Source organism: Schistocerca americana, chromosome 2 (assembly GCF_021461395.2).
Source record: "Schistocerca americana isolate TAMUIC-IGC-003095 chromosome 2, iqSchAmer2.1, whole genome shotgun sequence".
Classification (NCBI taxonomy): domain Eukaryota; kingdom Metazoa; phylum Arthropoda; class Insecta; order Orthoptera; family Acrididae; genus Schistocerca; species Schistocerca americana.
This window is the reverse complement of record NC_060120.1, coordinates 760,443,218-760,470,345: the sequence shown is the minus strand read 5'-3', so window position 1 is coordinate 760,470,345 and position 27,128 is coordinate 760,443,218. Positions and strand designations below refer to the sequence as shown.

The following is a 27,128-nucleotide window of genomic DNA, read 5'->3' as shown; positions in this document are numbered from 1 at the left end:
TATGGAAGATTTATATCCATTTGTAGCCTTGGTCATATAACAGACAGTGTGTTTGTTACTGTGTACATCTGATTTATAGCATATAGATTTACAGCAACAGTCATTTACTTGGAATTTAAAAGATGTATTATTGTACATCGCATTAATATCTAAAACCTTTACGTGAGAAACAAAAGGCTGAGAAGGGATGAAAATAATATGCTGAACAGAAATTTACTAATATACTAAACTCTCACTAATCTGACCCTCAGCAGTCCGGCCTCTGGGCAGTCAAGCAGAAATTATGCACACAACAACGAATTATTGAGTGTGACAATGTTGTCAGTTAATTACAATGTTAAGCAATGTTGTACATTCCAGGAGGAGGAGAAATTGATAAAGAATATGTTGCTAAGTGACTGAATGAGGAAAACTGGGAAATAGAAAAATTTTAACACATGGAGACATAATCAAAAGTGTGTAGAAAAGTAATGATCAAAGTGATGAAGGAGAGGTCACAGGAAGAGATAGGATGAAGATTTCGCAGACTGCTGATGCTGCATCTTCCTCGAATACATCATTCATCAACCACATACATGCAGCACTGATGTGATGCTTGTAAAGTGGTTGAATGCCGGCATTGTGTATCATTGTTGCGACAACTAAAAATTCGGGATGTGTTTCATAGTGAGTGATACTACTGTACACATTCACATTCATGAACTAAGTTTTCTATGAAAATGAATGTAGCTTTGGATTTTATAAGGTATAGTCCCTATGTGCCTAAATTAAATTTCAGACATTCTCAATAATGCGGCACTTCCACTAATCTGGCACACACAGGTGCAAGGAATGGCCAGATTAGCGAGATTCTTGTGGATACTTTTTTAATTAATCAAGACTTGTTCAGTAATCTTGTAGGTAAAAAAAACTAAATTACTTTATTTGTCTCATTGCTCCCACAGATTGTACATTTGTGACTACATTCATAGTATTAATATAATGGAAGGAAACATTCCACGTGGGAAAAATTATATATAAAAACAAAGATGAGGTGACTTACCGAACAAAAACGCTGGCAGGTCGATAGACACACAAACAAACACAAACATACACACAAAATTCAAGCTTTCGCAACAAATTGTTGCCTCATCAGGAAAGAGGGAAGGAGAGGGGAAGACGAAAGGAAGTGGGTTTTAAAGGAGAGGGTAAGGAGTCATTCCAATCCCGGGAGCGGAAAGACTTACCTTAGGGGGAAAAAAGGACAGGTATACACTCGCACACACGCACATATCCATCCACACATACAGACACAAGCAGACATATTTAAAGACAAAGAGTTTGGGCAGAGATGTCAGTCGAGGCAGAAGTGTAGAGGCAAAGAAGTTGTTGAAAGACAGGTGAGGTATGAGTGGCGGCAACTTGAAATTAGCGGAGATTGAGGCCTGGCGGATGACGAGAAGAGAGGATGTACTGAAGGGCAAGTTCCCATCTCCGGAGTTCGGATAGGTTGGTGTTGGTGGGAAGTATCCAGATAACCCGGACGGTGTAACACTGTGCCAAGATGTGCTGGCCGTGCACCAAGGCATGTTTAGCCACAGGGTGATCCTCATTACCAACAAACACTGTCTGCCTGTGTCCATTCATGCGAATGGACAGTTTGTTGCTGGTCATTCCCACATAGAATGCGTCACAGTGTAGGCAGGTCAGTTGGTAAATCACGTGGGTGCTTTCACACGTGGCTCTGCCTTTGATCGTGTACACCTTCCGGGTTACAGGACTGGAGTAGGTGGTGGTGGGAGGGTGCATGGGACAGGTTTTGCATCGGGGGCGGTTACAAGGATAGGAGCCAGAGGGTAGGGAAGGTGGTTTGGGGATTTCATAGGGATGAACTAACAGGTTACGAAGGTTAGGTGGACGGCGGAATGACACTCTTGGCGGAGTGGGGAGGATTTCATGAAGGATGGATCTCATTTCAGGGCAGGATTTGAGGAAGTCGTATCCCTGCTGGAGAGCCACATTCAGAGTCTGGTCCAGTCCCGGAAAGTATCCTGTCACAAGTGGGGCACTTTTGTGGTTCTTCTGTGGGGGATTCTGGGTTTGAGGGGACGAGGAAGTGGCTCTGGTTATTTGCTTCTGTACCAGGTCGGGAGGGTAGTTGCGGGATGCGAAAGCTGTTTTCAGGTTGTTGGTGTAATGATTCAGGGATTCAGGACTGGAGCAGATTCGTTTGCCACGAAGACCTAGGCTGTAGGGAAGGGACCGTTTGATGTGGAATGGGTGGCAGCTGTCATAATGGAGGTACTGTTGCTTGTTGGTGGGTTTGATGTGGACGGACGTGTGAAGTTGGCCATTGGACAGGTGGAGGTCAACGTCAAGGAAAGTGGCATGGGATTTGGAGTAGGACCAGGTGAAACTGATGGAACCAAAGGAGTTGAGGTTGGAGAGGAAATTCTGGAGTTCTTCTTCACTGTGAGTCCAGATCATGAAGATGTCATCAATAAATCTGTACCAAACTTTGGGTTGGCAGACTTGGGTAACCAAGAAGGCTTCCTCTAAGTGACCCATGAATAGGTTGGCGTACGAGGGGGCCATCCTGGTACCCATGGCTGTTCCCTTTAATTGTTGGTATGTCTGGCCTTCAAAAGTGAAGAAGTTGTGGGTCAGGATGAAGCTGGCTAAGGTGATGAGGAAAGAGGTTTTAGGTAGGGTGGCAGGTGATCGGCGTGAAAGGAAATGCTCCATCGCAGCGAGGCCCTGGACATGCGGAATATTTGTGTATAAGGACGTGGCATCAATGGTTACAAGGATGGTTTCCGGGGGTAACAGATTGGGTAAGGATTCCAGGCGTTCAAGGAAGTGGTTGGTGTCCTTGATGAAGGATGGGAGACTGCATGTAATGGGTTGAAGGTGTTGATCTACGTAGGCAGAGATACGTTCTGTGGGGGCTTGGTAACCAGCTACAATGGGGCGGCCGGGATGATTGGGTTTGTGAAGTTTAGGAGGAAGGTAGAAGGTAGGGGTGCGGGGTGTCGGTGGGGTCAGGAGGTTGATGGAGTCAGGTGAAAGGTTTTGCAGGGGGCCTAAGGTTCTGAGGATTCCTTGAAGCTCCGCCTGGACATCGGGAATGGGGTTACCTTGGCAAACTTTGTATGTGGTGTTGTCTGAAAGCTGACGCAGTCCCTCAGCCACATACTCCCGACGATCAAGTACCACGGTCGTGGAACCCTTGTCCGCCGGAAGAATGACGATGGATCGGTCAGCCTTCAGATCACGGATAGCCTGGGCTTCAGCAGTGGTGATGTTGGGTGTAGGATTAAGGTTTTTTAAGAAGGATTGAGATGCAAGGCTGGAAGTCAGAAATTCCTGGAAGGTTTGGAGAGGGTGATTTTGAGGAAGAGGAGGTGGGTCCCGCTGTGACGGAGGACGGAACTGTTCCAGGCAGGGTTCAATTTGGATGGTGTCTTGAGGAGTCGGATCATCAGGAGTAGGATTAGGATCATTTTTCTTCGTGGCAAAGTGATACTTCCAGCAGAGAGTACGAGTGTAGGACAGTAAATCTTTGACGAGGGCTGTTTGGTTGAATCTGGGAGTGGGGCTGAAGGTGAGGCCTTTGGATAGGACAGAGGTTTCGGATTGGGAGAGAGGTTTGGAGGAAAGGTTAACTACTGAATTAGGGTGTTGTAGTTCCAGATTGTGTTGATCGGAATTTTGAGGTTTTGGAGGGAGTGGAGCTGGAAGTGGGAGATTGAGTAGATGGGAGAGACTGGGTTTGTGTGCAATGAGAGGAGGTTGAGGTTTGCTGGAAAGGTTGTGAAGGGTGAGTGAGTTGCCTTTCCGGAGGTGGGAAACCAGGAGATTGGATAGTTTTTTGAGGTGGAGGGTGGCATGCTGTTCTAATTTACGGTTGGCCTGTAGGAGGATGCTCTGGACAGCCGGTGTGGATGTGGGAGAGGAAAGATTAAGGACTTTTATTAAGGATAGGAGTTGACGGGTGTGTTCATTGGCTGAGTTGATGTGTAGGTGAAGGATTAGGTGGGTGAGGGCAATGGATTGTTCAGTTTGGAACTGGTATAGGGACTGATGGAAGGAAGGGTTGCAGCCAGAGATGGGAACTTTAAGTGTGAGGCCTTTGGGGGTGATGCCAAATGTCAGACAAGCCTGAGAAAATAGAATATGGGAGTGTAATCTGGCTAGGGCGAAGGCATGTTTGCGGAGGGAATGTAAATAAAACTTAATGGGGTCATTGTGGGGGTGTTGTGAGGGTGACATGGTATTAGAAGGTGGAAAGTATTAACATGAGGTGAAATGAAAATGAAAATAAAAATATATGGGGAGAGATAAAGGTGAAACGGAAAGAAACAGGAGATCTGGAATGAAAAAAGGCGAAAAGGTGTTGGTTACAGCTGGGCTATGTTGGACTTGGGTTGGTAGACAACGATGTGTATAAAGGTTAGGTGGTTGTGTTGCCGCCAAAACACGTTAAAGGACGCAGAAATTCGGGAAAATTTCGAAAAAACTGCGTGTAGTATATTAAAAGGAGTGGTATTGTGGTGGCAGATTATGAAAATGAGACTAACAATTGTCTGACGAAGAAATAATCGCGTTAAAACCTGTGGGAAGCGGCTAAAAATGATCAGTGGTGTGGGAAAAACGGAAATGGCAATAAAGCGAAAGTTATTAGAACTGGCCGAAATGGTTGTTTAAAAGGTGAAAGGAGCTGTTTGTGAACTAGAAACGGTGGATATTATAGCGGCGGTAGTGCTGAAAGCGGCAAAAAATTTTTTTGGTTATGGTTTGGAAGTGGGTTACGCATTATTGAGTATATATATAGGCGGGATAAAATAGTATAGCAGATTACGGTAAAAAGGAGAAGGTGAATACAAAGTGAAACTACTGGCAAAAACAGAAAGAGGAAAATAAGACGACAGAAAAGATTTCGAAATGCAACAGTGACAATAACAAACGTAATTGTTGGATTCAAATTAATGATATCAATATAATGTTTCCTTCCATTATATTGATATCATTAATTTGAATCCAACAATTACGTTTGTTATTGTCACTGTTGCATTTCGAAATCTTTTCTGTCGTCTTATTTTCCTCTTTCTGTTTTTGCTTGTAGTTTCACTTTGTATTCACCTTCTCCTTTTTACCGTAATCTGCTATACTATTTTATCCCGCCTATATATATACTCAATAATGCGTAACCCACTTCCAAACCATAACCAAAAAAATTTTTTGCCGCTTTCAGCACTACCGCCGCTAAAATATCCACCGTTTCTAGTTCACAAACAGCTCCTTTCACCTTTTAAACAACCATTTCGGCCAGTTCTAATAACTTTCGCTTTATTGCCATTTCCGTTTTTCCCACACCACTGATCATTTTTAGCCGCTTCCCACAGGTTTTAACGCGATTATTTCTTCGTCAGACAATTGTTAGTCTCATTTTCATAATCTGCCACCACAATACCACTCCTTTTAATATACTACACGCAGTTTTTTCGAAATTTTCCCGAATTTCTGCGTCCTTTAACGTGTTTTGGCGGCAACACAACCACCTAACCTTTATACACATCGTTGTCTACCAACCCAAGTCCAACATAGCCCAGCTGTAACCAACACCTTTTCGCCTTTTTTCATTCCAGATCTCCTGTTTCTTTCCGTTTCACCTTTATCTCTCCCCATATATTTTTATTTTCATTTTCATTTCACCTCATGTTAATACTTTCCACCTTCTAATACCATGTCACCCTCACAACACCCCCACAATGACCCCATTAAGTTTTATTTACATTCCCTCCGCAAACATGCCTTCGCCCTAGCCAGATTACACTCCCATATTCTATTTTCTCAGGCTTGTCTGACATTTGGCATCACCCCCAAAGGCCTCACACTTAAAGTTCCCATCTCTGGCTGCAACCCTTCCTTCCATCAGTCCCTATACCAGTTCCAAACTGAACAATCCATTGCCCTCACCCACCTAATCCTTCACCTACACATCAACTCAGCCAATGAACACACCCGTCAACTCCTATCCTTAATAAAAGTCCTTAATCTTTCCTCTCCCACATCCACACCGGCTGTCCAGAGCATCCTCCTACAGGCCAACTGTAAATTAGAACAGCATGCCACCCTCCACCTCAAAAAACTATCCAATCTCCTGGTTTCCCACCTCCGGAAAGGCAACTCACTCACCCTTCACAACCTTTCCAGCAAACCTCAACCTCCTCTCATTGCACACAAACCCAGTCTCTCCCATCTACTCAATCTCCCACTTCCAGCTCCACTCCCTCCAAAACCTCAAAATTCCGATCAACACAATCTGGAACTACAACACCCTAATTCAGTAGTTAACCTTTCCTCCAAACCTCTCTCCCAATCCGAAACCTCTGTCCTATCCAAAGGCCTCACCTTCAGCCCCACTCCCAGATTCAACCAAACAGCCCTCGTCAAAGATTTACTGTCCTACACTCGTACTCTCTGCTGGAAGTATCACTTTGCCACGAAGAAAAATGATCCTAATCCTACTCCTGATGATCCGACTCCTCAAGACACCATCCAAATTGAACCCTGCCTGGAACAGTTCCGTCCTCCGTCACAGCGGGACCCACCTCCTCTTCCTCAAAATCACCCTCTCCAAACCTTCCAGGAATTTCTGACTTCCAGCCTTGCATCTCAATCCTTCTTAAAAAACCTTAATCCTACACCCAACATCACCACTGCTGAAGCCCAGGCTATCCGTGATCTGAAGGCTGACCGATCCATCGTCATTCTTCCGGCGGACAAGGGTTCCACGACTGTGGTACTTGATCGTCGGGAGTATGTGGCTGAGGGACTGCGTCAGCTTTCAGACAACACCACATACAAAGTTTGCCAAGGTAACCCCATTCCCGATGTCCAGGCGGAGCTTCAAGGAATCCTCAGAACCTTAGGCCCCCTGCAAAACCTTTCACCTGACTCCATCAACCTCCTGACCCCACCGACACCCCGCACCCCTACCTTCTACCTTCTTCCTAAAATCCACAAACCCAATCATCCCGGCCGCCCCATTGTAGCTGGTTACCAAGCCCCCACAGAACGTATCTCTGCCTACGTAGATCAACACCTTCAACCCATTACATGCAGTCTCCCATCCTTCATCAAGGACACCAACCACTTCCTTGAACGCCTGGAATCCTTACCCAATCTGTTACCCCCGGAAACCATCCTTGTAACCATTGATGCCACGTCCTTATACACAAATATTCCGCATGTCCAGGGCCTCGCTGCGATGGAGCATTTCCTTTCACGCCGATCACCTGCCACCCTACCTAAAACCTCTTTCCTCATCACCTTAGCCAGCTTCATCCTGACCCACAACTTCTTCACTTTTGAAGGCCAGACATACCAACAATTAAAGGGAACAGCCATGGGTACCAGGATGGCCCCCTCGTACGCCAACCTATTCATGGGTCACTTAGAGGAAGCCTTCTTGGTTACCCAAGTCTGCCAACCCAAAGTTTGGTACAGATTTATTGATGACATCTTCATGATCTGGACTCACAGTGAAGAAGAACTCCAGAATTTCCTCTCCAACCTCAACTCCTTTGGTTCCATCAGTTTCACCTGGTCCTACTCCAAATCCCATGCCACTTTCCTTGACGTTGACCTCCACCTGTCCAATGGCCAACTTCACACGTCCGTCCACATCAAACCCACCAACAAGCAACAGTACCTCCATTATGACAGCTGCCACCCATTCCACATCAAACGGTCCCTTCCCTACAGCCTAGGTCTTCGTGGCAAACGAATCTGCTCCAGTCCTGAATCCCTGAATCATTACACCAACAACCTGAAAACAGCTTTCGCATCCCGCAACTACCCTCCCGACCTGGTACAGAAGCAAATAACCAGAGCCACTTCCTCGTCCCCTCAAACCCAGAATCCCCCACAGAAGAACCACAAAAGTGCCCCACTTGTGACAGGATACTTTCCGGGACTGGACCAGACTCTGAATGTGGCTCTCCAGCAGGGATACGACTTCCTCAAATCCTGCCCTGAAATGAGATCCATCCTTCATGAAATCCTCCCCACTCCGCCAAGAGTGTCATTCCGCCGTCCACCTAACCTTCGTAACCTGTTAGTTCATCCCTATGAAATCCCCAAACCACCTTCCCTACCCTCTGGCTCCTATCCTTGTAACCGCCCCCGATGCAAAACCTGTCCCATGCACCCTCCCACCACCACCTACTCCAGTCCTGTAACCCGGAAGGTGTACACGATCAAAGGCAGAGCCACGTGTGAAAGCACCCACGTGATTTACCAACTGACCTGCCTACACTGTGACGCATTCTATGTGGGAATGACCAGCAACAAACTGTCCATTCGCATGAATGGACACAGGCAGACAGTGTTTGTTGGTAATGAGGATCACCCTGTGGCTAAACATGCCTTGGTGCACGGCCAGCACATCTTGGCACAGTGTTACACCGTCCGGGTTATCTGGATACTTCCCACCAACACCAACCTATCCGAACTCCGGAGATGGGAACTTGCCCTTCAGTACATCCTCTCTTCTCGTCATCCGCCAGGCCTCAATCTCCGCTAATTTCAAGTTGCCGCCACTCATACCTCACCTGTCTTTCAACAACTTCTTTGCCTCTACACTTCTGCCTCGACTGACATCTCTGCCCAAACTCTTTGTCTTTAAATATGTCTGCTTGTGTCTGTATGTGTGGATGGATATGTGCGTGTGTGCGAGTGTATACCTGTCCTTTTTTCCCCCTAAGGTAAGTCTTTCCGCTCCCGGGATTGGAATGACTCCTTACCCTCTCCTTTAAAACCCACTTCCTTTCGTCTTCCCCTCTCCTTCCCTCTTTCCTGATGAGGCAACAATTTGTTGCGAAAGCTTGAATTTTGTGTGTATGTTTGTGTTTGTTTGTGTGTCTATCGACCTGCCAGCGTTTTTGTTCGGTAAGTCACCTCATCTTTGTTTTTATATATAATCATTCATAGTATTAATTATACAAATTAATACAAATAGTACATGTTGTTCTTGTAGAAGTCAAAGAACTATTTACACTTACCCATTCTCAGAACATAAATAGGTTGAAACTGGAAAGGCGTGTATCAATACTCAGTGGGTACACTCTGCCATCATTCTGGAAATTCCTGCCACGCAAAAGTTTCTTCAGCTAGGGAAAGAGGAAATTATTGGGTGCCATGTCAGGAGAATATGCGAAGTGAGGAAAATTTGATAATTCAAAGGCACAACATCTCCGACTTTGTTTTCTACAAAAAAAGCTGGTGTGTTGTCATGAATCAAAACCCTTCTGACAACCTCCCACAACTTCTACAGAAGATTTCAGTAGTATTTTCATGTGACCATTTGTCCCTTATAAGTATAAACTGCTAGCAACAAACCATGGCAGTCCCAAAAACTATATAGCATAACCTCTTCTGATGCTGGTACAGCCTCTGCCTTTTTCAGCACTCGTGAACTGCATGCTTTGTACCTGAGGTCATAGTGACACACACAGCACTCATTCATGATGATTACACACCTAAAGAAATCACCCAGATTAGCCTGACACAGCCACATTATTTCTGCTGCAGCCTCATTCTGCTGAGCTTTCTGAGTGAGTGTAAGCAGTGGTGGAAGCCAGCGGGCAGTAACCTTCGTCACGTTCAAAATGTTGAAATCCTGTCATGGGCGATTTTCATTTTTTCTGCTAAATGCCTTGCATGCCAAAACGTCCATTTCTAATGCTATACACACCAATGGTCTGCCATTTCATTTTTCATCATTCAAACTTCTTGGACAAAACAGAAGCATCTGTGCCCTCTAACCACTGTGCCCCATGATAAATCCATTGGTGACATACACTTTCCATCAACTCTACACATTTTAGAATTTTAAAACTGTGCAGCTTCGATACCTTTCACATGAAGAAACTGAATCACCACCATTTCTTTTAAGCTCCTCTAACAATGTGCTAAGGTACTGCACGACTTCAACGTGTACCGAGACTTCAAACATGTACCTACAAACAGCTCATGCATTGCTCAATACATTCTCTCTGCTTTCGAATAACCACATTGTATACCCCCTCTCACCCCTGGTCTCCCTCACCCCCCTCACCCCTCTCTCTCTCTGCCTCCTTGGTTTTACCCCTTCCTCTTTTCCACATTTCTCTTACCTCATAACTGCAGTATTCAGTCACTTCTCATTTCTCTCACTCCATCTTAACTTACCACTCAGTTCTATGATCTCTGCAGCAGGTATAGTACATCTTAATACACAGGGTTATTCTAAATGATGGACCACTTTTCAAAACTTCATATTTATTCAAGTACAAGTCCGAACTGAACAAGCTTTATACTAATGAAAAGAGGAAGCTCCAAAGTGTTTGTTCGCCATAATGTTTGATATCATTTTAATACATTTAATAATTCGTAATTAATTAGTTTTTAATAACTAGAAATGTGGTAAATGTCATAAATGTTCAATGTGGCCACCGTTGGCTGCATGGCAAACACCATCTTGGTAGCCAAACTCATCCCACACACACAACAGCAAACTCAAGAACGCAGAAAACCTTGTGCTCACAGTCACCATCTCACTCACAACTGACAGTGAAACAGAATGATGGCAGTCTTCACTAGCTTTCGAGCTATCGAGATATGGCTTCAGTTTCTAGTAAAAAAATACACACCTTTTTCAGTCAGTTGTAAATATATTTTTCTTACCCTTTACCAGTTTTGACAAATTAATTTGTCATCTTCAGAATATTATAAAATTATGGATATTATAAATCTTTAGACCTTTACTATACATTTATGTGAAGTGTAAGAAGTATACCACAAAAAATTAGTTAGTATAAAGCACAGTAAAAATATATTTGCAACTGACGACTGAATTTCATTCTAAAAAATATGTACTACAGTTGCTGAAAATTACACCTATTAACAAAATAAAAATGTGTACATTCACACACACACACACACACACACACACACACACACAATCACACAGACACTCAAACACAGGCTGCAGCATTTGTGGCAACACTGATTGTTTAGAGCTGTTGCTTGGGCCTATAGATGTAGGGAGGGACTAGGTGGTAGAGAAGGTTGCACAAGGCAAGGGTGGGATAGTGGGATAATGTGAGACACGAATGGGAAAGATAGATGACTAAGCAGCTGTACAACAAGACGAAATGAGTTAGGAAGGGGAAGGGGGGGGGGGGGGTGAAGATATAAAAGGCATACAAAGAGGGAGAGGGAATGGAGGAAAAGAAAAGAATATGGATATGGAGACAGGGAGGAGAGACTGAAAAGAGGGTTTGAAAGGGAGAATGGGAGGGGGGAGGTGGGGGGGGGGGGAGGGGGAGGGAAAAAGAGAGAGGGCAGAGGGAGAGGGAGAGATGTCCACATAGGAGGGGGAGGAAGAGTGGTGGAATCAACTGGTGTGGGTGAGAAAGAGATAAGCAGAGGTTTCGGCCAGGGAGAATTTGAGAAAGCAGAATGTGATAGAGAAACGATTTCCACCTGAGTAGTTCAGAGACACTTGTGTGGGAAGGGAGTATCCAAATGTCATGCATAGTGAAGCAGCTGTTCATGTCATTTGTGTTGTGATGCGCAGCATGTTCGGCAACTGGATGGTCAAGTTTGTGGTTGGCCATAGTATGACAGTAGTCATTCATGCATTCATTCATGCATGTAGAAAGTGGTTACCTGTCACAAGCACATATAATTCTGCACAGTAATTGCAGCATAGCTAATATACAACATTGCTTCTTTCCCACGTGGCCCTGGCTTTTGTAGAGTGAGAAATGTCTGTGACTGGTCTGCAGCAGGAGGTGATGGGTGGGTATATGGGACATGACTTGCATCTGGGTTCTCCACAAGGGAATGACCCTTGTGGTCCAGCATTGGCTGCAGGACTGGAATATGATGTTCTGTAGGGTAGGTATGTGTTGGAACACTGCTTTGGGTGATGTGTGTGGGATTTGGGTGGGATATCCCCTATCGCAGGGCTCAATGAGAGGTAGTCAAAAACCTGATGAAGGATATGGTTGAGCTTTGCTTTTTGTGGCCTGGTTGACACTAGGTGACAGAGAAGTGCTGGTCGGTGGCTCGTTTTGTGAACACTGTACCAAGCTTATTAGCAGCTACACAATATAAAATATTTATCCACCATGTCGGCATGTTTGCAGAATCTCAGAGGACAAAGCCTCTGCATTGATCCCTTAAAACATGCGAGTGTGTTTCTGTGTTGTGGGTGGAGGAGGAGGAAATTTCATAACATCTGAGAATAGTTGCAAGATAAACAACTGACTCTCATGTGTGTCCTCACACACTATTGTAAAAATTCAATAATTAGAGGGACAACCTTAAAATAAATTAACCATTGTCACTGTTTCTTCAACTACAGAGGTTTTTCATGTGAATGTAACACTAAATGGATTTGCCAATTACAATTAGCAGGAGTAGAAGGCTCGCCCGGCAATCATGGATATGGTCCCAGGTGGGAAGTACAGGCTCAATGAACACTTTTGCTGCCTTCTCCTAACATTCTCCCCGCCCCCCCCCCCCCCAATGCAGGTATAGCCCCCCCCCCCCCATCTCTCCCTCCTTCCTCCTCTCCACCCTCTCTCCCCCATCCCTCTTCTATATCTCTTATACACTGTCCGGTCACATTAATGTAACCACCTGTCAAAAGCCTCAATTACCACCTTTTGCAGCACAGGCTGCTATGAGACATCGAGGAAGAGTGTCACTGAGGCTCTGGAAGGTATCAACAGATATGAGGAGCCACGTAGCTCCTAAGAGTTTGGTGGTGAGGGGTGTACAGTAAACACACCCTGGTGCTCTTTGGGCCACACACATACACACTGGAAACTGTGTGACAAAATTACATTGTCCTGGTAGTTTCCATTATGTCGAGGGCGCATACTGCATGTAGGGGATAGATGCATACTTGTGTTGATCCATTCTATCTTTCAGAATGGTGAGATCACCCTGGGAATGTCATGAAAACATTCTTCAGATCATAAGGATCTCTTCTCTAGTCTGGACAATTCTGATGACTGTTGTTCGCTTTCAGACACTTCATGCTGTACATGCCAATGGCTATCTGTCCAATGTAGCATGAAATGTGATTCACCTGGAAAGGCCAAGTGTCACCAACCAGGGGACATCCAGTTGCGGTACTGGTATGCAAATTCTAGCCTTTGTCACCAATGAACAGCAGTCAGCATGTGTGCATGAATGTGCTGCTTGCTATGGAGGACCATATGCAGCAACATTTTCTGAACTGTCATTGAGGAGGTACTGTTTGTAGTCCCTTGGTTCAGCTGGGCAGTCAGTTGCTCAACAGCTGCTGGTCTGTTCACCTATACACAGCTCCACACCCATCATTCACCCCTGTCATCCATGGCCTGTGATGCACTAAAGTTGCCTTGGCGACGGTTTTGGATAGAGCCATTTTGCCATGCACAGTTTACTTTAAGCACGGCAGCACAAGAACTGTTTACAAACTTAGCCTTTCTGAAGTGCTTCCACCCTTGGCTCGGAACCCAATGAACATGCCCTTTTGGACATCAGATAAATCACTCAGTTACCATATTACGACAATGTCTGCACTGCTTTACATGTCCCCCTCACACACTTTATATGCCTGCCCCTGCCCTGCCTGGATAGTGCTGCCACCTTCCGTCTGTGAGTGGTTATTGCATGGTGACATTGAACACAGACAGTGGTCACATTAATGTGACTGTATCGTGGATGTTCTACCACCTCAGAATTCCTTTCATCTTATTGTGCAGCTGCTAAGTGATGTACATCTTCCAATCCTGTCTCCCACTACCCTGCTACCCCCTCCTTGTTTCATGCCTCCTTCCCTACCCCCTCACCACATCCACCAGCCCAGGCCATCGCTCTCAGTACAATTATCAGTGTCACCGAGGATGTAGTAGTGTGCATTTTGGTGTCTTCTGGCTGCGTGTGGCGAGTCTGTATTTTATACTAGAAAAATTAGCAGTTCCTGAAAGCTAGTGAACACTGTCTTCTGTTACATTTGCACCATAAACCAGTCTGCTATAGGTGAGTGGTTGTCTTTATATGCCACACTTTATCTGCTATAACAACAAATTTTACGTTTCTTTTGTTCCCACAGTCATAAATAATTTTAATTAAAAAGTGTCATTAATTTCCAGTATAAGATGCAGGACAATTTGATGAAAATTCACTGAATATATCATCAAATTTACTTACCCATAAAGAAACAGCAAGAGAATAAGAGCCGACGCATTTGAGATATAAGCCTCCTCTTTGAAGCTCACAAATATGAGGAAGCAGAGTAATGCGGACAGCATGTAATTGGCCTTTGAAGAGAAAAAAATTAAAACAATGATTAGTACAATAAATACTATTTTAAAAGAGTTAATATCAAAGGAGATATACAAGATTTAATACAATGACCCATTAGAACGATAAGTGGTGTAATACTAGGTAAGATTGTTATAGCTGTTAAGGGATAACATTTTCTTCAAGTGCAGAGTTGAGTTAAATAAATAACAGATGATACACAAAGTAATTGAAAAGGGGACAAGTAGTAGTAGTAGTAGTAGTAGTTGTTGTTGTTGTTGTTGTTGTTGTTGTTGTGGTCTTCAGTCCTGAGACTGGTTTGATGCAGCTCTCGAAGCTACCCTATCCTTGCAAGCTTCTTCATCTCCCAGTACTTACTGCAACCCACATTCTTCTGAATCTGCTTAGTGTATTCATCGCTTGGTCTCCCTCTACGATTTTTGCCCTCCACGCTGCCCTCCAATGCTAAATTTGTGATCCCTTGATGCCTCAGAACATGTCCTACTAACCGGTCCCTTCTTTTTATCAGGTTGTGCCAGAAACTCCTCTTTTCCCCAATTCTATTCAATACTTCATCATTAGTTATGTGATCTACCCATGTTTATGTATGTTTAATATTGTCTACAGTTTGGTGGTCTGATTGTGGGGATTCTACAATTGAGTTATTTATAGTAGAAAGACAGATGGATGCTAATACAAAGCATAGGAAGAAAATTAAACTCAAAACTGATTAATGAAATGTTATATTCTGAATATTTATTATTTTGAAATAAATGTTACATTTCAATGATAACAGTATTCCCGACAGAAAGCAGCATTAATTAAAAACTCCCAAAGGGGAATCAACATGTGCAAAACTGATATAAATGCTAATTTAAAAGTAATTATATCTTAAATAATTTCCTAACATTTAATCATCAAGATGAAAATGGGAAGCAGGAAAAGGAAATAAAATGTGGACAAATGTTGCAACTAGATCAAGAGAATAACAGGTTGCAGGAAATGATTATGAAGTAATAATGGGCTAACAGCTCACTTTCAAATTTCAGAATATTCCTAACAGAAATTGAAAGACAAGGGATAAATTTAAAAGATAGAAACATGTCAAAAAAGATGAGAGCCAAACCTAAAGTAAGGAAATACTGAAGTAAGGAAATACTGAAGTAAGGAAATGAGTAGTACGAGTGAAATAAACACGTACAAATGCTGTTATGATCTTGATCTACATCTACACAAGACTCTAATATGTAATATGTGTTGGAGGATAGTTCTGGTACCTCTAAGTGATCCCCCCCTCCCTGTTCCATTCGAAAATGATGCGTGGGAAGAATGACTGTCAGTTAGCCTCTAATTTAGTTCTAATTTCTCTCAAATTTTAAATAGTAATCCTCTCCATGATGCACAATGCCTCTATTGTACCATATGCCACTGGAGTTTGTTGAGCATCTCTGTAATGCTGTCATGTCAACTAAATGATCATATGCTGAAACATGCCATTCTTCGTTGAACCTTTGCTATTTTTCTATCAGTCCTACCTGATAGGATTTCCAGATTGATAAACAGTACTCAATAATCAGTCAAACAAATGCTTTTTAAGCCATTTCCTTCATGGATGAAACACATTTAATTAGGATTCTTCCTATCAATCTGAGTACGGCATCTGCTTTTATTACTGTTTGTTTTATATGGTCCTTCCACTTAAGATCATTCTGTATGCATACTCCTAGATAGTTTACAGTAGATACCATTCCAGAAATTTGTCATCAATAGTATAGTTGTACAGTAGTAGATTTCTTTCCCCATACCAAGTGAGATGGTGCAGTGGTTACCACACTGGACTTTGATTCTGAAGGATGATGGTCGAAACCTGTATCCAGCCATCCTTATTTAGGTATTCCGTGATTTCCCTAAGCCGCTTTTGGCAAATACTAGTATGGTTCCTTTGAAAGGGCATCACTGACTTCCTCCCGCATCCTTCCCTAATTCGAGGGGACTGATGAACTTATTGGTCCCCTCCCCCAAATCAACCAACCAAATAACCAACCTTTTCCTAAGTATGCTCAATATGTTACATTTATTTATGTTCAGTGTTAGCTACCAGAGCCTGCGCCATTCATCACTCCTCTGCGCGTCATTCTGCAAATCAATACTGTCTTCTGGCATTGCTACTTACTTACAGATAACCACATTTTTCCAAAAAAGGCCTTTCCACCATTTCAACTGAAGGATAAAAAGTGTCCAAATGTTATTCATAGCATGTTAAACAGGAACACCTTTTTCATAGATATTTGTTTTGAAGTTTACAGTCTATAGTTAATTCTTAAGGAGCATTTTTTCTTTGGACTTGTCTGGTATTTGTTGAAAATTAACAAAAACAAGCTGCAATATTTTTCACTTGGCTAATTTATTGTGTTTAGCTATTCCATTGCTCCCATTATTAGTTGTTATTCATCCTCACACTCATCAATGTTATTATCATTGTCAACTTACATCTCCTCCTCTTCATCCCAGCTTTCATCTGGGGTATCATAAACAGAGTTTTTGTAGATGGCTCCTTTTTTTCCTTCCAGGAACTGCATCAAATTACAAAAATCTCTAGTTTCAGCTAGCTGAATACCTGCATTCTTGTTGTACAACTGATGTATATCCACAGTAGTATATTCTATAGTAGGATATCTCTCAAAAATGATATGCCTATTCTACTGGCCAAAGTAAGAGTTTCGCAATGAGACACAAAACCTGCCTTCTACATCGCTGAGAATCATTTGTACCTGCTGCAGTCTGGGTGGAGGTTTAGGCATTTTCAAACAAAATGGCTCAGTAGTATGTTTAATGTCTATGAAATTCATTATTTTTCAGCTCGAATAGGAGAGGTAATGCACAGGCTTCAACAATTCTCCTGACCCAGGTTGCAGGAATTTCTGCACTCTTCGTCTTCTGCTTTGCATGCCCTATCACTTATGTGTCTTGATCATTTGGTAAATAGCTGTGTCCTCACACTGACAACAAATATATGACCCTTTTGTAGACCTTGGAAGATGTGCACTTCACTGTACAAGGACTGAACTACAATTTTTTTTTCCTGCCAAGGACACCCATCACTAAGCCGGAGAAATTCATCTCTTTGATTTTCTAACTGAGTCTTATTTATGTAGTTCACAGATGTGACTTCATTAAGACCCTTCCTTCCTTCACATTGAAGAGAGTGGTAAATTGAAACTGAGACATTTGCAGATTGTGAACTGCGAACAATTTGTACCATAATTGCCTTGCATATAGTCAATGGAATTTGACTGAATATGTAGCAGGGGGAAGTTTAGCATATAATCAAATGAAATACAGTTAATGAGCCCTTGTTTCACTTTCAGAATAAAGTTTTATTTCATGCTTACAAAAGCTTCTGCTGTTCTCGTGTGCAATGTATTACAAATTGACTTTTCACACTATCTTTTTGCTCAGCTTTTATTCTGCTCTTCAATGAATCACATATAGTACATGTATCAGACCTGGGATATCCAAAATGTACATTTAAAGTTTTATGCTCTGTCCAGTGGCTTTTACAAGGAAGAATGATATGTACTTGGGTAAAAATTCAAGACACGTATCACTTATGGTCAAATCTTCTGGTAAGTATTTTTGATTTGGGTTATCATGTGGACAGTATTGTGATTGTCTTGCTTTAAAGGGTCTTACATGACATTCAGTCAACTGAAGAACTGCCTCTGGCATATTTTTTTTTTGGTCTATTTTTTACGGTAAATTCCTTTCTCTTTTGGAGACTGCCCATACATTACAGTACTGTTCTGGATTCTGTACAATATGTGGTTGCTTACTCCAAGAAAGCAAAGCAATGCTACTGTACAGATTGGAATACTCCTGCTTTCAATTCCCAACTTGTAGGAAGGTGCAGCTGCATGTCTGGCTATTGTAGAAATAATAAGGACTGGTCTGCTTTTTGGAGAAGAGCAAAATTTTCAAAAGGATTTTTCTTTGGATCTGTATGGTTTTTACCAAAACAAATTCCACCTTGAAACAGAGCTTCTCCTGAACGAGATTTTCACTCTGCAGCGGAGTGTGCGCTGATATGAAACTTCCTGGCAGATTAAAACTGTGTGCCCGACCGAGACTCGAACTCGGGATCTTTGCCTTTCGCGGGCAAGTGCTCTACCATCTGAGCTACCAAAGCACGGCTCACGCCCGGTACTCACAGCTTTACTTCTGCCAGTATCTCGTATCCTACCTTCCAGACTTTACAGAAGCTCTCCTGCGAACCTGGCAGAACTAGCACTCCTGAAAGAAAGGATACTGCGGAGACATGGCTTAGCTACAGCCTGGGGGATGTTTCCAGAATGAGATTTTCACTCTGCAGCGGAGTGTCCGCTGATATGAAGAGAGCTTCTGTAAAGTTTGGAAGGTAGGAGACGAGATACTGGCAGAAGTAAAGCTGTGAGTACCGGGCGTGAGTCGTGCTTCGGTAGCTCAGATGGTAGAGCACTTGCCCACGAAAGGCAAAGGTCCCGAGTTCAAGTCTCGGTCGGGCACACAGTTTTAATCTGCCAGGAAGTTTCAGAGCTTGTCCTGTTTTAGTAATTCAATTAGTGATGGCAGACTTGGTTTCACTGTTCTAAAGCTTGCTCATTCTGAAATATTAGACTTTGAAGGAGGGCACGGCACTGTGATTTCTACCATAATGCACAGGGCGAGGTTTGCCTGCACTGTCCTGCAGCCTGCTGTAAACTGGCCACTATCAGTATGAACATTCAACCTACACTTTTCATTCTACTTGTGTCTCCTGCTCGGCGTTGTTGTATTGCTGTCAGTGTCAAAAGAAATTGCACTATGAAGCATTTTATGTACATTTTGGACAGTGCTTTTCCTGTGTTCGTGTGGCTTGTGACATTTATGGTCATCTTGTTCATCTGGCAGGCTTCAGTAATGAAGAAAAACTAGATAAGACGTTAATCCTAGAGCAAGGATGCCATTATTTATAACAAGAGTGGGTGCACGTCATACTTTGTACACATGTAAAGAACAGCTGTTTTTATGTTACCAAGGTAAGCATCTATGAGCAATATTGTAGTTTAATCTTAGTTTAACTCAACAATGATACAATAATCTTACAATATAACAACTAAATCAATATTTAATTAAACAATAATAAAATAAAGTTCCATTATATCACTCTGTTGAGCGTACAGGTGTTACCCCACAATGATGACCCACTTGAAGCAGTGAGCAGTGCAGTTGCATCAGATCTCAGCTGACTGGTTATTTGATTGCTAATTATCTCACAAACATTGTGAGATTGAGCTGCTAGCTTGGAATTTGGATCATTTTCTTGCACAGATAGTAATTTTTTCTAGCCTGGCTTACTGTTTATTTTATATTTCTGCTGTTCTCTTGAACACATGACAGCACAAGTTGTCACATTGTTAGCTGAAGCAATACTGAAGGAATAGATACCATCTCACAGTTGCAAAACAACAATGGAATGTTACAAGAGAATGTTATCCGTGGTTGACACTTTTACAAAATGGGTGCCCATTCAAGAGGAAATGTATGGCGAATGTCACGGAAGTCCAACCAAAGCTGTGGCAGTGTATGATGATCGCTACCCAGATTGACGGCATAGTTCACATCATACCGTTTCCTCCATCTGCAAAAATTTCATGGCAACATGCAGCTAGACACTCAGAAAGCATCAACGTACAAACACAGCAACTAACAATGACAACAAAACTACTGTTCTGACTGCTGTAGCACACAGTCCTGAGGTGAGTATATGACACCTTGCACCCAGTTCTGGAATAAGCCAGAATAATGGGTGGAGAATTTTTGCATAGGTACATGATTCATCCGTATCATATATCACTTCACCAAGAACTGCATGGGAATATCTTTGAATTCCGCACTGAATTCCGTCATTTTCCACTTCAATAGTTGCAAGATCATCCTGATTTCCTATGTAATACACTGTCTATGGATGAAGCTTCCTTCACAAATCATGGTCATGTGAATTTTCAAAACATGCACTATGGGTCCCTGCAAAATCCATATTAGCTTGGCACGGTTGCTCATCGGTGACAGTAAGGGTCTAAGTTTGATGCAGCATGACTGGTACCAGTTTTGTAGGTCCCCATTTTTATAAGGTAACATTAACTTGATGGCAATATGCATCATTTCTGCAAGACACTCTACCTCCTTCTCATGGAGGACACAGGATTGGAAATGCACCTATCAATGCAGTTCCAGGATGATGAATACCCTACACATAACACATGTGTTTCCAGGGACGTTGTGGATATAATGTTTCCAAATAGATGGATAGGATGGTGAGGTCCTGTGAGCTGGCCAGCCCAATCCTCCATCTCCACAAGCATGCTGATGCAAATGTTGGGCACTCTGAACATCTGTTAAGGTGACACAAACGCAAGGATGTGACATTACTGGTAATTTTTGAGTGCATTTTCCATGCTGAATGCCATGCAAAACTTGAAGTTTTTGTGGGCTATATGCCACTAATAATTGTTTAAGACACTAGAAACACATCTTGTCACTAAATTGTACATCTAGTTTTCATTTCTGTAAAAAAAAAAGGGGGGGGGGGATACACACCCTGACATATGTGCATCCCTGGCCAATTGATTTTTTACACATTTTGTTTCATTTCAGAAATATTTGAGGCGGCACAGTTAAGTGGAACACCCAGCATATCGGCCTATTCTGAGTGCCACATGTTATGGCCGAAATGCGCAACCTCAAGGATATTAATTCATGTGGAGTTATTTAATGATTAAGGCGTTCATTTAATTCAACAATAAGAGCAAAAGGCTGATTACTAGAAGCCAATTAAAACATGCTACTATGTGCACACAATCACAAAATAAGAGATGTTAGAAATGTGACATGGAACTTTAGGATGAGGGTAAAAGGTAATGAAATAATAATGTTGTATATGTGTTCAATAAGATGACTACCTGAGGAAATAAAATTCGAACAAGATGCTCAGGAGCAAATTTCTCCCACAGCATTTTGCCAGGGTAGCACAAGAGTAGGAATTCCCAACCTTTCTTAAACCAGTACCCTTGAGTGTAATCAGATATTAGCTAGTATACCCAACCCCCCCCCCCCCTCCCTCTACCACTCCTCTCACTAAACTGAACCCCACCATCACCAACTACAGTACCTAACTACACTCTAGAATAGAAAATGAATTTTCCTTGAACACTTACATTTTTAAAATGATGAAAGGTGAATGATATTTAGTTTTAGTGAGTGTTTTATTGGGTCATGAGCTAATGGTTAATGAGACAATTAGTACTGCTTACATTTAACAACCTTCTTTATGTTTAAGTTTTCGCAGTCAATGTACATAACAAAGCATGCTCCAAGTCCACACATTTCCTTGTTTTTATTTTCACTGTTATTACAGTCAAAAACTAACTTTCACATCTATAAATCTAACCACATTTCTTTTTCAGGTGTTGTCTTCAGTTTGTGTATGTGTGTATGTGTGTGTGTGTGTGTGTGTGTGTGTGTGTGTGTGTGTTAGAATGAATGATGATGAGAAATTACCGGTGCATCATGAGTCCTACCTACAACTAATTCTCAGAAAAGAAAGTTGACTATCCACATTGAAGGTTGACACTTGTTACAAAATATGCTCCATCTGCACCACTCCTCTCCCTAGTGACACTAGCTTCACCCACATTTTGCCCTCCAATTTAAAACCAATCAAGTTAAAATGTGTGCCCTACACTTACTGTCTGTAAACCGACTGTTGGACTCCTTAATCTGAACTGGGAGAAGTTAGAAGAGTTCAGGCTGCCAATGCTATTTTTCTGTCTAATAATAATAATAATAATAACAGAACTATAGTAGACGTTATGTAGTTACTGTTGTGTAGTGCTGTCAATTAGTACATTTATCTGTTTTGAGGTAAATAATGAAGCAATTCCTGGTCTATTGCAGGAACTGTTTACAAGTTCGAGAATTGATTTTCAAGAGATTGTAAGTGTAAGTGTTTTATGTGTACAGGGTGAGTCAGGAGGAAAGGTATATGCTTTGAGGGGTGATACTAGTGGTGATTCTGAACAAAAAACTCCTAATAAACATATGTCCATTTCTTAACCGTTTCCGGGTAAACCAATGAAAACAACTAGGAACGAGAAACGTGTAGCATCATCCATACTAAACGTGTCAGTACGCAGTTCATTTGTGCATGGTGCAGTTGTTTACTTCAAGTCTCAGTCCAACAGTGCTTGTCATAGTGCACGGTATTACAGTGTTGCTACATGAACAATGAATACAGTTTTGTGTAGTGAAAATGCCACGAATCTCAACACGTGCAGAGTATGGTGACATGGTGTTTGTCTATGGTTTGTCCAATGGGGATTCCAGAACTGCTGTGCAAGAATACCAAGAACTATTTCGGAAGCGCAAAGTGCCACATAGCAGGATGTTTAGCAGGGTGTTTCATGGATTACGTGACTGTGGTACGCTTCCCAGTGTAAATGTTGTCTCTGAATGTCCGTACAACAAACTCTTAATGAAGTTGAGAACATTCTTCAAGTAGTGGAACGCTACCCTGTACTAGCTCTAGAAGAATTGCTGCCCAGCTTGGTATTCAACAAACACGAGTGATACAGTACAAGAGCATGATCTGTATCCCTTTCATCGGCAGAGTGTCAACATCTGCATGAAGGAGATGCTGCCGCTTGGCAAGAGTTTTGTCAATAGATCATTGCCAATGAGCGATTAATTCCATGTATTCTGTACACTGATGAGTCAACATTTACCTACAACGGAATCAACAACACGAGCAACTCTCATGTATGGGCAAATGAAAATGTTCACGCTACTGTGGAAACGAATTTCCAACGACGTTTCTCAGTCAATGAGTGGTGCGGTATTATTGGTGACCAACTCTCACTGAGACACAGTATCTTGAGTTTCTTCAAAATGTGTTACCAGACTATGTGGAGGGTATCCCTTTGGCAACACAAGCTCATATGTACTTTCAGCATGACGGAGCTCCTACACATTCCATATGGCCAGTGACACAGTATCTCAACAAACGTTTCCTGGTCGTTGGATCGGTCGCCATGGAGTCACTGCTTAGCCACCGAGGCCACCTGATCTCTCCCCATTGGATTACTGTTTGTGGGAGTGGCTGAAGAGCGACATCTACAAGTGCACAGTGAACACAAGTGAGGAACTTCTCATTCATATTTTACATGCTTGTGCCCAGGTAAAGGAATGCAAAACTGAGCTCCAATCACACCACAATGCCTGTCTACAAGAGCTGCAACATGCATTGAAGTTGACGGTGAACTGTTTGAACATCTTCTGTGAGGAAATGTACACAATTAAACAAACCATACCAAAACAATATGTTAATTTACCGTCACCTGCACCATTCCCATTCCTAGCTGCTTTCATTGGTTTACCCAGCAACGGTTAATAAAAGGGTATATGTTTATTAGCCTCCCCCCATGAACCATGGACCTTGCCGTTGGTGGGGAGGCTTGCGTGCCTCAGCGATACAGAGGGCTGTACCGTAGGTGCAACCACAACGGAGGGGTATCTGTTGAGAGGCCGGCCAGACAAACATGTGGTTCCTGAAGAGGGGCAGCAGCCTTTTCAGTAGTTGCAGGGGCAACAGTCTGGATGATTGACTGATCTGGCTTTGTAACATTAACCAAAACGGCCTGGCTGTGCTGGTACTGCGAATGGCTGAAAGCAGGGGGGAAACTACAGCTGTAATTTTTCCCGAGGGCATGCACCTTTACTGTATGGTTAAATGATGATGGAATCCTCTTGGGTAAAATATTCAGAAGGTAAAATAGTCCCCCATTCTGATCTCCGGGCGGGGACTACTCAAGAGGACGTCGTTATCAGGAGAATGAAAACTGGCATTCTATGGATTGGAGCGTGGAATGTCAGATCCCTTAATCGGGCAGGTAGGTTAGAAAATTTAAAAAGGGAAATGGATAGGTTAAAGTTAGATATAGTGGGAATTAGTGAAGTTCGGTGGCAGGAGGAACAAGACTTTTGGTCAGGTGATTACAGGGTTATAAATACAAAATCAAAGAGGGGTAATGCAGGAGTAGGTTTAATAATGAATAAAAAAACAGGAGTGCGGGTTAGCTACTACAAACAGCATAGTGAACGCATTATTGTGGCCAAGATAGACACAAAGCCCATGCCTACTACAGTAGTACAAGTTTATATGCCAACTAGCTCTGCAGATGATGAAGAAATTGATGAAATGTATGACGAGATAAAAGAAATAATTCAGGTAGTGAAGGGAGACGAAAATTTAATAGTCATGGGTGACTGGAATTCGTCAGTAGGAAAAGGGAGAGAAGGAAACATAGTAGGTGGATATGGATTGGGGGGAAGGAATGAAAGAGGAAGCCGCCTTGTAGAATTTTGCACAGAGCATAACTTAATCATAGCTAACACTTGGTTCAAGAATCATGAAAGAAGGTTGTATACCTGGAAGAATCCTGGAGATACTAAAAGGTATCAGATAGATTACATAATGGTAAGACAGAGGTTTAGGAACCAGGTTTTAAATTGTAAGACATTTCCAGGGGCAGATGTGGATTCTGACCACAATCTATTGGTTATGAGCTGCAGATTGAAACTGAAGAAACTGCAAAAAGGCGGGAATTTAAGGAGATGGGACCTGGATAAACTGAAAGAACCAGAGGTTGTAGAGAGTTTCACGGAGAGCATAAGGGAACAATTGACAGGAATGGGGGAAAGAAATACAGTAGAAGAAGAATGGGTAGCTCTGAGGGATGAAGTAGTGAAGGCAGCAGAGGATCAAGTAGGTTAAAAGACGAGGGCTAATAGAAATCCTTGGGTAATAGAAGAAATATTGAATTTAATTGATGAAAGGAGAAAATATAAAAATGCAGTAAATGAAACAGGCAAAAAGGAATACAAAGTCTCAAAAATGAGATCGACAGGAAGTGCAAAATGGCTAAGCAGGGATGGCTAGAGGACAAATGTAAGGATGTAGAGGCTTGTCTCACTAGGGGTAAGATAGATACTGCCTACAGGAAAATTAAAGAGACCTTTGGAGAGAAGAGAACCACTTGTATGAATATCAAGAGCTCAGATGGCAACCCAGTTCTAAGCAAAGAAGGGAAGGCAGAAATGTGGAAGGAGTATATAGAGGGTTTATACAAGGGCGATGTACTTGAGGACAATATTATGGAAATGGAAGAGGATGTAGATGAAGATGAAATGGGAGATAAGATACTGCGTGAAGAGTTTGACAGAGCACTGAAAGACCTGAGTCGAAACAAGGCCCCGGGAGTAGACAACATTCCATTAGAACTACTGATGGCCTTGGGAGAGCCAGTCTTGACAAAACTCTACCATCTGGTGAGCAAGATGTATGAGACAGGCGAAATACCCACAGACTTCAAGAAGAATATAATAATTCCAATCCCAAAGAAAGTAGGTGTTGACAGATGTGAAAATTACTGAACTATCAGTTTAATAAGTCACAGCTGCAAAATACTAACGCTAATTCTTTACAGACGAATGGAAAAACTGGTAGAAGAGGACCTTGGGGAAGATCAGTTTGGATTCCGTAGAAATGTTGGAACACGTGGGGCAATACTAACCTTACGACTTATCTTAGAAGAAAGATTAAGAAAAGGCAAACCTACATTTCTAGCATTTGTAGACTTAGAGAAAGGTTTTGACAACGTTAACTGGAATACTCTCTTTCAAATTCTGAAGGCGGCAGGGGTAAAATACAGGGAGCGAAAGGCTATTTACAATTTGTACAGAAACCAGATGGCACTTATAAGAGTTGAGGGGCATGAAAGAGAAGCAGTGGTTGGGAAAGGAGTGAGGCAGGGTTGTAGCCTCTCCCCGATGTTATTCAATCTGTATATTGAGCAAGCAGTAAAGGAAACAAAAGAAAAATTCGGAGTAGGTATTAAAATTCATGGAGAAGAAGTAAAAACTTTGAGGTTTGCCGATGACATTGTAATTCTGTCAGAGACAGCAAAGGACTTGGAAGAGCAGTTGAACGGAATGGACAGTGTCTTGAAAGGAGGATATAAGCTGAACATCAACAAAAGCAAAACAAGGATAATGGAATGTAGTCAAATTAAATCAGGTGATGCTGAGGGGATTAGATTAGGAAATGAGACACTTAAAGTAGTAAAGGAGTTTTGCTATTTAGGGAGTAAAATAACTGATGATGGTCGAAGTAGAGAGGATATAAAATGTAGACTGGCAATGGCAAGGAAATCGTTTCTGAAGAAGAGAAATTTGTTAACATCGAGTATAGATTTAAGTGTCAGGAAGTCGTTTCTGAAAGTATTTGTATGGAGTGTAGCCATGTATGGAAGTGAAACATGGACGACAACCAGTTTGGACAAGAAGAGAATAGAAGCTTTCGAAATGTGGTGCTACAGAAGAATGCTGAAGATAAGGTGGGTAGATCACGTAACTAATGAGGAGGTATTGAATAGGATTGGGGAGAAGAGAAGTTTGTAGCACAACTTGACTAGAAGAAGGGATCGGTAGGTAGGACATGTTTTGAGGCATCAAGGGATCACAAATTTAGCATTGGAGGGCATCGTGGAGGGTAAAAATCGTAGAGGGAGACCAAGAGATCAATACACTAAGCAGATTCAGAAGGATGTAGGTTGCAGTAGGTACTGGGAGATGAAGAAGCTTGCACAGGATAGAGTAGCATGGAGAGCTGCATCAAACCAGTCTCAGGACTGTAGACCACAACAACAACATGTTTATTAGAAGTT

At 42.4% G+C, this 27,128-nt stretch overlaps 1 protein-coding gene across 3 annotated transcripts in view; it reads right to left on the bottom strand.

Annotated features, from left to right (window-relative positions):
- The window catches only part of LOC124595045 (ATP-binding cassette sub-family A member 7-like), a 610,990-nt gene that overhangs the window by 125,889 nt on the left and 457,973 nt on the right, over positions 1-27,128 (bottom strand). For all 3 annotated transcript variants that reach the window (XR_006978174.1, XR_006978175.1, XM_047133608.1), the window contains exon 36: positions 14,239-14,348. Coding sequence is in view for 1 of the 3 variants with exons in the window: in XM_047133608.1 (XP_046989564.1) it covers positions 14,239-14,348 (110 nt within the window). In the remaining 2 variants the exon portion in view is untranslated. The remainder of the gene's footprint in view (positions 1-14,238; positions 14,349-27,128) is intronic.